At 33.7% G+C, this 15345-nt stretch overlaps 1 protein-coding gene across 11 annotated transcripts in view; it reads right to left on the bottom strand.

The window, feature by feature from the left end:
• The window catches only part of Braf (B-Raf proto-oncogene, serine/threonine kinase), a 111451-nt gene that overhangs the window by 61672 nt on the left and 34434 nt on the right, over positions 1-15345 (bottom strand). For all 11 annotated transcript variants that reach the window (XR_007341834.1, XM_048786818.1, XM_048786819.1 and 8 more), the window contains 5 exons: positions 12778-12881; positions 11571-11673; positions 7234-7382; positions 6124-6243; positions 205-364 (listed from right to left, as the gene is read on the bottom strand). Coding sequence is in view for 10 of the 11 variants with exons in the window: in XM_048786818.1 (XP_048642775.1) it covers positions 205-364; positions 6124-6243; positions 7234-7382; positions 11571-11673; positions 12778-12881 (636 nt within the window). In the remaining variant the exon portion in view is untranslated. The remainder of the gene's footprint in view (positions 1-204; positions 365-6123; positions 6244-7233; positions 7383-11570; positions 11674-12777; positions 12882-15345) is intronic.

Below are 15345 nucleotides of genomic sequence, written 5' to 3'. Positions count from 1 at the left end.
GTAACTCTAGTTTGGCACCAGTGAAGTATTTAATATCATCAGAGAAGATGACAGGCTTTTTTGAACTGTGATTCATATAAAGCCCAGTATTTAAAATAAATGATAAATGAAAGATGGCACTTGTTTCTGATCTACCTTATAATTATAACAGGAAAATAAAGAAGCAGACCTGAAATTTCAGTTCTAGCAATGCTATATACTTACATCAATATTGACAGGTTCTATTGTGTTTATATGCACATTGGGAGCAGATGAGGATCGGTCTCGTTGCCCAAATTGATTTCGATGATCTTCATCTGCTGGTCGGAAGGGCTGTGGAATTGGAATGGATTTTGAAGGAGACGGACTGGTGAGAATTTGGGGCCTGGAAAAATCAAGTAATTGAAAGATAAGATAAAGAGCAACTATACAGAGACAATAATATTAAATAATGAAAGATATAAAGATTTTCTGTTTATCAGAAAAATCTTTAAAATAAAGCACTGACATTCCAGCTGAAATAGCTTTATAAGAAACATTAAAGAGGACTAATAGACCTACAACTAGAACTGCCAAAGTTGCTATGTTCAAGCAGAACCTTCAGGAAATATCAACAAGAACACCAATGATTAATCAGCTGAAGAAGAGGGTCTTCTTTTTAAAGTAGAAAAATGTTCTAGTTAAGAGATTGAATAAAATCTATTTTTTCTAACTTTGCATTTCTTGAGAGCTGAAATTATTTAAATGAAAAAAATTATGAACAATATTAGGAAGTTATAAATATTTTGGGAATGTAATCTGTACACTTCAGGACCTGAAAAATGTACCTGCTGCCAAACACCTAAGTTGTACGAAAATTCTAAACAATATCAAAAGATCATTTCCAAATTCAGAAGATGATCTTCACAGTGCCAGGACTTTTCTCATTTTGAAATTTTTATCATTCCCAATGATTGATATCAAAGACACAAGAGAATCATAAAGATTAAAGCATTTTTTAAAAAATATTTATTTTATTTATTTATTTTCAATTGTAGGTGAACACAATATCTTTACTTCATTTTTATGTGGTGCTGAGGATCGAACCCAGGACTTCACGTGTGCTAGGCAAGCATTCTACCACTGAGCCACAACCCCAGCCCAAAAGCATTTATTTTTTAAAAACTGGTTTTTAATCAGACCACCAAAATAGGTTACAGGGTGACCTACTTTGATACTGTAGATAAATAAGGAAGTATGATTTTTCACTGGCCCTAAAACAAACTTGACACAAAAACCCTAAAATTCAGAGGATAGACCATAGCACCTGTAAGAAGAATATGTTCCTCAGAAAAGATATCTACAGTAGGAGCAGGGAGGATCACTTGGTAGAAGATGCGGCTGTCTCACTGAACTCCACCATCAGGACCAATGAAGTGCTAATAAGCTCTTTACCTATATTTGTTATCATTCTACCCATCTTATGAAAGCTCTCTAAATGATCAGCATTATTTAGTAGTTATTAGGCCAGAAAGGCAATGATGAGGGAATAAAGCATTTTGTGACAGGAGAGGGTTTGGAGAGGAATGGTAAGAAAATATAGAAGGAAAAGAAATGGATAAAGGTTTGAAAAGGAAAGAAAGTTCAGTAGTGACAAAATCCTCCAAATAAAATGTCAACAGAATCTGAACCATGCCAGTTTACATCCTTACTTCTCTTTTTTATTTTATTTTTTTAATTTTGCTTTTTTTTATTAGTTGCTCATGACAATACAATGATCTTGACATATCATACATTTGAATCAAATGGGGTATAAATTCTCATTTTTACATCCTTACTTCTCTGAGCACACAAATAAGCACAATTATTAAGGATAGGAGAAAATTTTTGACTTTGCATGCTCATTTTAATTACATGAATTCATATATAACTGATATATAAATAATAAGACATTAGGTACTAAAAATTATTATCAGCCTAATTATAGGCAAGACTTATGGAACTAAATTTTGGGAAAATTAGCATGTTTCACTTGGGTCCTTTTTATGCTTTCTGGTTATTGAGAAATATTTGGTTTGTGACAGAGCCATCCCATTTCTTGCCTTAGGCTACAAATATATGCCCTTTGCTAAGGAATTGTGAGAGAAGTAAAACAATGAAAAAATTACATTAGTTAAAACAAAACAAAACAATGAACATAACAAAAAACCTGGAAAGTGAACTGACACCTAACTGCTACTTATAGACTGATGATTTAAAGTTTTAGGGCAAGCACATACTTTATTAAAAATTTTTAAAAAATTATACATAGACACAATATCTTTGTTTTTTGACTTTTAAGTGGTGCTGAGGATTGAACCCAGTGCTCCACATGTGGGAGGCAAGGGCTCTGCCACTGAGCCATAACCCCAGCCCAGGCACATACTTTAAATCAGGTCTTAAAACTGGAAAAAGCCCAAATTAACTAGAACTGTATAGGTTAGTCTAAGCAATGCTATAATTGATCTGGTATGGGCAGAAGTGGCAGTAAATCTTTCTTGAAACTTAGTTAGGACAATGACAGAAACATATTGGATGACAAATCAGAGATATGTATGCAAAGAATATGATCCAGAGGCAAGAAAAAAAATCCTGAATTTAATTTGGCAAGTTTCATTATCATATCTAAAGAAAAGAATGTATATATTAGAAAATGAGAATATCCAGGTGTGGTGGTGCAAGCCTGTCAATGACTTGGGAGGCTGAGGGAAGAGGACTGAATATTTGAAGCCAGCCTCAGCAACTTAATGGGACCCTCAACAACTTAGGAGACTCTGTCTCAAAATAAAAAATAAAAATAAAATAAAATAAAACTGGGGATGTAGCTCAGTGGTAAAGTGCCCTGGGGTTCAATCCCCAGTACCAAACAGATAGAAAAAGAGAATGACTGCCAATTATATAAAATCAAAGACATTAATATCACCTGGAAGGGAAGGTGTGTTTTGATCCACAGTCACCTAGTCTTGAGGACAGGTATACATTGCAATTTTGGACAATACCTCAAGTTATCATATCCTGGTGTATTAAATATCTTATATTGCCTCTGGATCATATTCTTTGCATATATATCTCTGACTTGTCATCCGGTATGTTTCTGTCATTGTCCTAACTCAGTAAGTTTCAAGAATGATTTGCCACTTCTACCCATACCGGATCAATTATAGCATTGATTAGACTAACCTATACAGTTCTAGGTTATTTGGGCTTTTTCCAGTTTTAAGACCTGATTTAAAGTATGTGCTTGGGCTGGGGTTATGGCTCAGTGGCACAGCCCTTGCCTCCCACATGTGGGGCACTGGGTTCGATCCTCAGCACCACATAAAAATCAATGAACAAAATAAAGATATTGTGTCCATGTATAATTAAAAAAAAATTTAAAAAGTATGTGCTTGCCCTGAAACTTTAAATCAAATCGGTCTATAAGTAGTATTAAAATTAGTACTCTGTACTAATTCCATGCTTGACAAAACCATCATAATTTGGTTTCCTATAAATATCTTCTGAAAGAATGCCAGCCCATCCAATACAAGAAGCCTGATTTATATAACAGGCATATTTCTTACAGAAAGAATTACTGGATATTCTGATGCAGTCTGTTCTGATTTTGTTTAATGTAAATCAGTATATTCCTATATTAATATTCTCATAATTTCTGGGAATGGATAAAATTGAGCTTCCATATCTGGGAAATCTTTACCTGGACCAAGGTAATTTATACCCTATGAAGTACCCTGGAAGACATCCAACTGGGTTTTATTTAATGACAATGTTACATTACCCTGCTGCAAACTTCTTTAAAGTGGTACCAAGTTTAAAATAAAAAATTTTAGCACTGTGTAGTATATTACCAATAAGTCAGACCTAATTTTCAAGCTAGAATATTTAAATTTTGAAGCAAAGTAATTACTTTTGTTCAGTGATATGCAAATTTTAAATGTTGGCTTTTCCTAAATGTATACACTCTTAAGCATTTTTAAGTAGAAAAGAGGCATCTCTAATTTTTTACCAAAATTGTGTAATATATCACTTTTCCAAAATTTCTTGATTACATCTGTTATGACACTTGCTTTATGATCATTATGACTGTTATACCAAGACTAAAAACAAAATGCAAGTGAGTTCCAATACTGAATATGACCATACAGAGGCAACCATCTACACCATGACATACAAGCATCAAGAAAATGATTTAAATAAGTTTGAACATCTTATTCATTTGCTCAAGACCAGAATCTACTTCAGTTATGATAAAATACTTGTGGCATAGGCATATGTTTTCTTAAGACAGCACTCCTTCCTGAATTGTTACCACTGCAAACCTTCAGAGAGGCCAAGATAATTTCATTATGGTGTTCTGTAACTCTGCTCAAAGAACTGGGACCTCTCATTAGAAAGTCATCATGGTCTATAGACTCTGTCAGAAGAAAATGTCACAGCCAAAGGATTAATTAAAAACCCAAACACACAATAAAAACATTTTTACTTTATTGTCTTAAAAAACCCACAGAGCTGCACACAACTAATGGCAGAGCAGTAGGAATAAAATGAGTTCAAAGAATTGTTATAACCTGACAAAAGAACACAGTGGTTGCATTTTCTGTTGTTCCAAATGGACAAATACACCCACTCATTAACATAAAATTCTTTGCTAAATTTTCTAACCTATGAGACCTCCAGGAAGGTTGGCTTCACAAAAATTATAGGTCTATTAGAAGTGTCAACTTATGATTATTTTTGTCTATATAGAAGTCTAGAGAAATATCACATTGTGAAGAGTGGGAGGTAGTAGGGTAAAAACTGACAATATTTCTGAACTAAATTTCTCTGGGATATTCTATAGAAACTTTTTTTTTATATGCTTCCAGATATAAGCATACACAATGCCATCTCAAATCCAGTAGGAAAAGAGTAAGCAGACTTGAGTAAGAGCCAATTACTAGTACCCACTTAACTCAACAATACCAGGTCTCTCTCTCTTTTTTTCCACTATGAATCGTTTTTTTAAAATTTTTTTTAGTTGTAAATGGATACAATATCTTGATTTTTATTTATTTATTTTTATGTGGTGATGAGGATTGAACCCAGGCCCCACACATGCAAGGCAAGCGCTCCACTGAGCTACAATCCCAGCCCATCTACTATGAATCTTAAATATAAGATACTTTGGCACTGTTTTTAAAGTCTTTGCTTTGTCCTCTACAACTAACGATACTATTAATTTCTTTCTTTTGCACTGTAAGACTATCCATACCTTCTCCCACTCCAGTTCAGGTCTTCGTTGCTTCTCAGTCTTTACTACCTAGTTGGCAGCCACAAACCCAGCCCTGTCCCTTTCATGTGTCAAATAAATTCCAGTTTAAATTCCAAGACTATCTGGTCTTATACTTGGCACTTCTCAAGATAAGTCTTTCTTTGCTAGGTCTTAATCCTGCCATTTTTATTCCTTTTTTTTTTTTTTTGGCACTGGGAATTAAGTCCAGGGGTGCTTTATCACTGAGCTACATACCCAACCCTTTTAATGCCTACGCTGGCCTGGAACTAGCAATCCTCCTGCTTCAGCCTCCCAAACTGCTGGGATTATGGGCATGTGCCACTGTGATCAGCTTTCATTCCTTTCATTTATGTTTTTTCTCTATTCCCTATCACCATACTTTTATTTCCTAAGTTTACTCAGATTGTAGTCATTCTTTAAGGTCTAGTTCAAATCCCATCTTCTCCATTAGTTTTCCTGAGCATTCTCTCTTATACTACTCTCCCTTTTCTTAACATGAAAATACCTATCCTCATTTCACAATTTAACATACTCTTGGAAACTGTTTATTACAATACTATGCTATCTTTAAATTATTTGCTAATGTTTTATATGCTAATGCAACTTTTATAAAAGAAAGTAATATAGTTCTGTATCTAATATTATCTAAAAATTATCTGTTGTCTGATTTTTTTCAGATCTGGTTCTGAAAGTCTACAACCAGATTTAATCCCACTTGTGTACCAAATGCATGCAAATATCTTAATGATGAGATAAAATAAGTTATTTGAAAAGAGAATTCCTTAATTTACCAATTCGAGTGCTAGAAGGCAGTTCATATAGCATGTCACTGAACAGCAGGAGTCAAATCATACCCAATAGAGTCTGAGGGGGGTGCAGAAGGGGATGATCCAGATGTAAGGGCAGTCTCTGCTAAGGAGGCCTCCTCCTGTGGTATTGGGTGGTGCTCAAAGAACTTGGAGACAAACAGCAAACTGTGAGGCAAAAACAAAACAAAACAAAACAAACCTAACTTGTGCAAAACCCAGAAGCTTCAGTACATCAGAATACATAGTTATTGGGAAAATATGAGATCAAATTCCACTTTGAGAAATAATTGTTAAATTTTAATTAGTTGTATTTTTGTCTAAAGACTTATTAAAAATATTACATTGTGTTTTCAAAGGCAAGCTCAGAATCTATAACTAATTTTTCTTTTCAGCAAATTTCTACATATTAGAAGGGGAAAAATCATGCTTCATAGTTAAAGAATTAGAAGAACAAGTATCTGTCTATTGCTAAATTAGATTATATTATTATAATTTACTTTAAAGTATGGAGTTAAATACTATTTGCTCAGGAAGTGATCGGGAAATATACAAGACCTTAACAGAAGAAACAATAATAATGACAGAAAAGAGATTATAACAGATTCGGACTAATCTATTAGAAAAACTCCAGCATAAAGCGAAAAGAAATTTTAGGAAGGAATAAACTGGGTATGAAGATTTTATATCTTACTTTTAAATAAACTGGGGAAGGAGGCACAAAGTGGGGGGGAAAGAGAGGGAGAGAGAAAAGGGGAGGGGGAGAGAAAGAGAGAATATAAAAGTAGTTCACAAAATAAATCACAGATTAGACCTCAAACTATAATGGTCAACTTAATTGAAATGACCCATCAGGTCTCTTCCCACAAACTATCCAAAAATGATTTCTATGGACTAGGGGTCTTTATTAATTAAAAGAGAATATAAAATATAAATAAAATGTATAGCTGAACCAGAACTACAATTTGGGAAAGAAGTTCTGGCATTTCCATGTTATTGTACATTACAAGCTATTCTCTAATCATACTTTAAAAAGTTCCTTGTAAAAACTACACTGGACAGAAAATCCTTCATGGACTTTCAAGACAACTAGTTTTATAATATGAAAATTTGAATGTAAAATGGTACACAGAAGAGAGGTTCTTTTGGATTACTTACTCAAGTTGGTCATAATTAACACACATCAGTGGAACCTCTGTACTACAACGCTGGTGAAATTTATAACCACATGTTTGACAGCGGAAACCTTGGAAAAGCAGCTTTCGACAAAAGTCACAAAATGCTAAGGTGAAAAAAGTTTTTCGTACCTACAAAATAAAAAAAAGCAGAGAATTTCAAAAGCTTGAAAGAACCCTTTTAGAAATTAGCATATTTAACAAAGTCTTAATACATTTATATCATAAAAACTTACATTCTAAAATATAAACATGAAAACCAGAGGGTTCAAGATAGTAGATGGGCTGGGCATGGTGGCACATGCCTGTAATCCCAGAAGCTTGGGAGGCTGAGGCAGGAGGATTGTGAGTTCAAAGCCAGCCTCAGAAAAAGTGAGACACTAAGCAACTCAGTGAGACACTGTCTCTAAATAAAATACAAAAATAGGGCTGGGGATGTGGCTTAGTGGTTGAGTGCCTGAGTTCAACCCTGGGTACTACCCCCCAGTAAAAAGATAGTAATGGGCAACATGCATTTATCTTCTATCCCAACACCCAAATTAAAAACTCAGAAGTCAAGAAGAATGAGAAACAAAAGACTAGTAAAAGATTTCAGCTTGACAACATAAATATAGAGGCAGGAAATGAGAGAATAAAGGAAAAATGATGGAGAAAGAAGGGTATAATTTAATTATTGTACAAAGAGGAGAGAGAAGGAATGCTGACCGGTATTGATGAAACAAGAACACCAGTTACAAAGATGTCCAATGGAGGCCAGGCACGGTGGCACATTCCTGTAATCTCAGTGGCTTGGGAGGCTGAGACAGGAGAATCTTAAGTTCAAAGCCACTCTCAGCAACTGTAAGTTCCTAAGCAACTCAGTGAAAGTCTATCTCTAAATAAAATACAAAACAGGGCTGGGGATATGGCTCAGTGGTCAAGTACCCCCTGAGTTCAATCCTTGGTACCAAAAAAATAAAAATAAAAATAAAAAGATGCCCAGTTGAAGAAGAAAAATTTAAAAAGTAAAGAGAGAGAAAAGGAGAAGAGTGCAATGCTATTATCTAAACTTGATAAAGCAAGAAACTGGCTAAAAAATATTTAGTGATATGACAGCAGTTATCCAATGAGCTCAAAACAAACTATTAAAAATGAACAGTAGTCTCCTCTGGAGAGGGTTAAGGAGAGAAGAAGTGGAAAGGAAGAGTGAGAGAATATAAAGATGATTTAAAAAATAGGTGAAAGAATCAGAACCTATCACCTGTGGTTCAAAAATAAAATGATTAGCTTAACTGAAATGACACTTCTTCTAAAAATTACCAAAAAGTGATTTCTATGGGTTAGGGTGTTTTAATTAAAAGGTAATATATATAATGTACAGCTAAATCAGAAATACAACTTGAGACAGAAATGCTGTACACTACATGTTACTTTCTAACTACACTTTAAATGTCAAATAGTGCACAGAGATTTTTTTTTTTAAAGTAACTTTCTGAAGTTGATTATAATTAATGTACATCAGTGAAAACAAGGCTGGTGAAATTTATAACCAGCATTAGAAGCTAGCAAGGGATGGGGCAACAGATACTTATTAATTATAAGCACCTCTGCACTTCTTTTATTTTGTTTTTGGTACTGGGGATTGAACCTAGAAGTGCTTTACTACTGAGCTCTATCCCAAGCATTTTTTATTTTTTGAGACAGGGTCTCACTAACTTGCTGAGGCTGGCCTTGACCTTGTGATCCTCCTGCTTAGCCTTGAGTCACCGGGATTACAAACATGTGCAACTGTGCCTGGCACCTCTGTACTTTTTTAAAGCATATACATGTACCATTTGGGTACAAATATAAAATAATTATTTATAAAAGACAAAAACTAGCATATGAAAATCAGAACTAATTTGGATGAGGGATAAGAAAATCATCTAAATACAAATTTTAAAAAAATTATTTTTTGGTCACAGGGTCTTGCTGTGTGGCCCAGTTTGATCTCAAAGCTAAGATACTTCTGCCTTAGCTAGCTTCCCTTGTTGGTATTCCAGGAGTGGGCCACCACACACAGCAATAAAAAATACTTTTACAAACTATCAATTGTTGGGGGATTAGAATATTCAGGCAATTTAAACTTATTAGTGAATATTTATTTACACCAAACTTAAAAGGCAATATATAAAAATTCTCTGTCAAAAGGCAAGTGATATATAACATGGATAACAAAAACAAAACTCTGCTAGGGAAAATCCATCTTACCAAAGATAGAATTGCTTAAAATGTACATGTTTTGAGTATACAATGAATAGAAAACATAAGATGGACACACAAATACAAAACTCTTAATAATGACTATTTCAGAGTGTCAAGAGTATGGATGACTCCTATCTTATTCTTTGCTGTAAATTCTCAATCATCTCAGTTTTTCAAAATTTCAATCACAAATAATAGTAATAAATATATTTTACCTTATGACCCAGTATATACCTGTAATCTTAATAATACTTACCTGGATATGTAATGAATTTCTGAATCTATTCTATTAGATACAGATGCTTTTCACAATACATTAGATTGATTCTAATACCAACATTATTTTCAATCAACATTAATGGAAGTAATTTAAAAAGTATTTCATCAAAAAAATTATATTCTGACACACAATCCTTTTTGAGAACATTTATACAGTTTTAAAAGTGACATTTGTTTTCTTCAACTTTTTCCCCCTATGTGTCACTTTCTAGGGGATATGAAAAAGCCAAATTCTTGTTTCTGGCTTTGTTCCTTTTCCATTTGTCTCTGGTTAGATAAGAAATTAAAATATCTTCTTTACTATTTTTTCTGCAGCCATTACTTACCAAACTAAGCATCTTTTACACTTCTGGCAGAACTTCAGCAAATAGCAAAGAAAAGTATGTTTTCAAAGTATCAATATTTTTCAGTCATCTGATTCTTTTTGCTCACCACACATACTCAGTTACCTGATAACTTACTGTTTCATGAAGCCCTCAATTTCCTCTTCCTTCATTAAACTACTCAACTGCTTTTATTCCTATCATTAAACCATATATTATATGTGTGTGTGTGTATGTATGTATATACATGTATTTTCTTTTAAATTTGTTCATAAATACACAACAGTAGAGAGTATTTTGACATGTTATACATACACACATGGAGTATAATGTCCCATTCTTGTGGTTGTATTTGATGTGGAGTTTCATTGGTGGTGTATTCACATATAAACATAGGAAAGTTATGTCCAATTCATTTTACTGTCTTTCCTATTCCTATCTCCCCTTCCTTCCCTACTAAACTATATTTTAAAACTATGTATAACTGGTTGGTTGTGCACATAATGGAGGAAAATGAGAGAAGAAAAGTAAGAGGGAGGGATATATGGGGGAAGGAAAACATCTGAGGGGGAGAAAATATGTGAATATGCATTTGAGCATAAATTTTAAGCAACATGTTTGGATCTATAAGGATACCTTTTGTCAATAAGATGGGCACAGGAAGATCTATCTTTCTTCTGGTTCACAGCTTATGCTTCATCTGGAATTTAAGCATAACTATGTATGTACAGTAAATTAGTGGAAAGCCACACACTGTAACATTTAGCTTATGTGAGGTTCGAGCAAATGCAAAAAGCAGACAGGGAAAAGACTGAGGGAGAAGCTCAGTATCCAGCTATTTCTCCTCCTACTTTCATCACTATAGTCTTCAAAAACATTTACACAAATGTGTATACAGATTCTGTTGAGCCCTGTATATAACAGGTTTTTGGAAAATATAAAAATTTAAATAAATGCTATTAATAGAAGAACGGTTAGGTATACCAAATTTCTATTCCTATGAACTATTATGCAATTGTTAAATAAAGCTAAGTGTAATGACATAGTTTAGTCTATAATATCCTGTTGAATAAAAAAAATAAATAAAAAAAAGGGAGGAATATCACCAGAGCATGGAAAGTAATGAAGCAGGAGAAAAAAAATGAGAAAGGAGAAAACTCTGGGTTTACAGTTATAGGCATATGTTTGTGTATTCAGTTACCCATTTAGTCTATACAAATGTTGACCTGTAGGAGGGGGATTTTCATTTTTTTACTTCATATACTTTTTTGCAGCATTCCAATTTTTTCTCTTAATAACAGACATGTGTTTCTTTTTAAGTTAAAAAGAAATCAGGATGAAAATAAACCTCTTTAAACAAAAGTTTAAAGAACAAATTTTCAACTTATGTAAAATGTCAACACAAAGTGAGTCAACCATTTTCATATTCCTCAATAAAAATACATTCATAAGAACTTGAACATTTTTGAAATGCCAAAAATGTAAAGGTACATACAAAGTTGTGTGTTGTAAGTGGAACATTTTCCAACACTTCCACATGCAATTCTTCCCCTGTAAGCCAGGAAATATCAGTGTCCCAGCCAATTGGTTTCTTCTCTCTGAAAAATATAGACATAAGTCTTTCTTGGTTACTGTACCTAAGAATACTCACATGCCTAATGCTGAAGATATGAAAATTGGTTATTGAGGGGCTAGTAATTGGGAGGCTTGGCTCCCTGGTCTTCAATCTTCAGAAATTTAAATGGCAATAAATTTTTAAGTTTATCCCAAATAATGTATCACTCTTAGACATATAGCAGGGTAAAGAGATGTACTCTTTTCCAGAAAAGACATACAACAGTAAAAAATTGATTGTTCCTGTCTTCTCCCTCAAAAAAAAAAAAAAAAAAAATCAAAGGTATGGACTTATCTATTCAGAGAAAAAGAGGCACCATATGCCCTCCAAAACATGATTGAAAATTTGGATTCAAAATCTGAGAGTCTTAGAACAATGTTAGATACTTTCTGAAAGAAAAAGTTTAATATAAAATGTTAATTTTGATAAACTTTTTTTGAGAGTATGAGTTTGTATTAAAAATGAGGGAGTGCAGCTGGGCATGGTGGAGCATGATTATGCCTATAATCCCAGCAAATTTAAATTTTGGAAAATATAAAAATTTAAATAAATGCTATTAATAGAAGAACGGTTAGGTACACCAACTTTTTTTGAGAGTATGAGTTTGTATTAAAAATAAGGGAGTGGAGCTGGGCGTGGTGGAGCATGAGGCTGAAGCAGGAGGATCTCAAGGTCAAAGCTAGCCTCAGCAGATTAGTGAGACACTTAGCAACTCAGCAAGACCCTGTCTCTAAATAAAATATAAAAAAGGGCTGGGTATGTGGCTCAGTGGTCAAGTATCCTGGATTTAATTCCCGGTACTAAAAGAAAAAAAAAAAATGAGGTAGTGTATAAGGATTCATTATCCAAGTAAATCTCATTCTATGGTTGAAAAATCCAAAAAATCTCAAACTCCAATAAAGTCATTTGATTAGAATAACAAATATCATAGTTAACACAAAATTAATTAACTCAGTACTAATTAAAACATTTTCCCCTAAAGTTGCTTTTCAATCCCCTAGGTTTGGGTACAGATCCTACAGAAAACTCCAAAGTTTAATGTCTGATTTTCTTTGTAACAAAATTTCACAACACATACAAACCATACCCATCCTGAATTCTGTAAACAGCACAGCACTCTGGGATAAGACCTCGCATCATCAGTGCTTTCTTTAGACTGTCTCGTACTGTAACTCCACACCTTGCAGGTACCTACAGTATAAATATATGTAAGAGGGAAAAAATTTTTTTTCATATCATTGGGGAAAAAACAAAACCCCAACAACAACAAAACCCTCAGTAATTTATCTTCCTAACACAAATCCTTTAAAATATCATGGATTACTAGGTTAAATGCGATATCATTTCTTATAGCTCACTTAATATTACAGGGAATTATAATCAAAATATCTATTATTATTAATCTTACTGACCCAGATCACAATTTGATTTTTGGTCTTTTATTAAAGTTATGAAATATTTTTAAAAGGAACAGAAAATATAATTGTACCTATTATAATACATCCATCCATACAATATACCTACCATTGAGAAATAATAGATGTCAGCATTTAAAGTAAAATCAATTTTGGTCCAACATTGTTCAAAGTTGAAAACTGTGCAATCCTTCAATCACACTGATAGTCCTTAAGAGACATCTTATTGACCCAAAACACAATAGGAAGAAAATACTTGTCTTAATGTGCATAATTGATATTTGTTGTTTAGTTACCCAGTGCCCCCTATTTCCTCTGGGAACTTGCCTCTCTCTAGAAATCCACATGTCATTAGAGAGGCTTTATCAATCTAGAGGCATTACTTTTCTAGCTACAGATGACATAAGTTGGCCAATGAGCTCCCCATATCCCTAGCAATACAACTAGCTTAAAGCTAGAGATATGACATAAACAGCACCCGAGTTATTCCCTAAACCAATATGTGGACATAGGTTGAGAGAAGTTCCTATTTCTACTGCAGTTACAGTAGGCCTACAGAATACAAATCTGGACACTTCATTGTGGCCATCTTCCTAGGAGGTAGTACACTGAGAAAATCTGATCACAGAATAAAGCTAACATAGAAAGAAGTACAGATGACTCTGGGAATGGGGAAGGGTAAGGCAAAGGAAAGAGATAGTTATGCTTGGCCTTTTCCCATGTACATATCCCCAGGTAAATTTAGCATAGACTAAAGAGAGGCAGTGGGACTACAGGGAGTGCACTTTTTGCTAGGGGGTGGCATAAGAAGAAGGTGATGTGTTAGTTAATTATAATAAAAATTAATTATCCCATACACTTAAATCACTTCAAAGTACTTAGCAACCCAAATGTTTCCAAAGAATTGGGAATTTTTATGTGAGGGGGTGAAAAACGGAACAAAGATGAATATAAGACAGCTGAATTTAAGCAGTATATTAAAGAAGGAACAATACGTTTAATTAGAAGCTGTGATTGGAAATAAAAGGAGATAGATTTTAGCTCAATATAACCATTAAAACCATCCAGCAAGGGAAAAGCTTATCATGAAGGAGAGGGCTCTTCATGAGAAGTATTAAAGAAGTGACTGGATTGGTACAATTGATCTCATTATTTGTGGAATCCTTATTTGTGAATTTGTCTACTTGCTAAAATTTTAATTCTGAAATCAATACTTGTATTGTTTTTGAATAAACAGAACAGTGAAAATTTTGTGCCATTTGATGCACATATCTTCCTAGTAGTCACTATTTTATTTCAGAAGGTCAACCTTGTTTTTAAGCTTCCACATTTTTTGACATTACAATACTTCCATTAAATCTATCTTATTTGTATTGTTTAATCTAATTTTAGGCTTACATATCTTTAATATTTTTGGTCCCTGAAGCATTGTGTTTTATTTCTGTTCTCTTCACCTTTTCTTTCTTCTATTTTGACACAGACCCTTATAGAATATGTACGTACCTTTTCCTACCTCTAAAAACAATAATCCTGGCTACTTTCTCTTTTCTCTACTATTGCTATTATTGTTCAAAAAGTGTTATTTTTTTATTGTTTCAGACCTCTGGCATTGTGTTTGTGCATGGCATTTAAGACAATTTATAAAAGCAGATTTATTCTTCCAAAAGGTATACAAAAGCTGATAACCACATGAAGATACTTGATATCCTCAGCTATCAGGGGAACTGAAAACAAGAACCACAATGACATACTATTCCATACCTGCTAGGATAGTTTTAATCAGAAAGACAAATATGAAATAAATGTTGGCAAAAATGTGGAAAAAACTGAATCCTCAAGCTGGTGAGAAAGTGTAATCATGCAGGTATTTAGGAAAACATCTTGGCAATTCCTCAAAAGGTTACTAGAAGTATATACCCAAGAAAGATAAAAATATATACCCACATAAAAACCTGTACATGAATGTTCACAGCAGAATTATTTCTAATAGCCAAAAAGTAGAAGCAACACAAATACCATCAACAGATAAATATATAGATAAAATGTTATATATACATCTAATAGAAGGGGATATTATTTTGCTATAAAGAGGGAACAAAAGAGCTGGCATGGCAAAATACACCTGTAGTCCTAGGAGGCTAAAGCAGGAGGATCCCTTGAGTCTAGGGGTTCAATATGAAAGAAAGGAAGGAAGGAAGGAAGGAAGGAAGGAAGGAAGGAAGGAAGGAAGGAAGGAAGGA

The sequence above is a fragment of the Marmota marmota genome, unplaced genomic scaffold (assembly GCF_001458135.2).
Source record: "Marmota marmota marmota unplaced genomic scaffold, marMar, whole genome shotgun sequence".
Taxonomy (NCBI): domain Eukaryota; kingdom Metazoa; phylum Chordata; class Mammalia; order Rodentia; family Sciuridae; genus Marmota; species Marmota marmota.
This window is presented reverse-complemented; position numbering and strand designations above follow the sequence as displayed.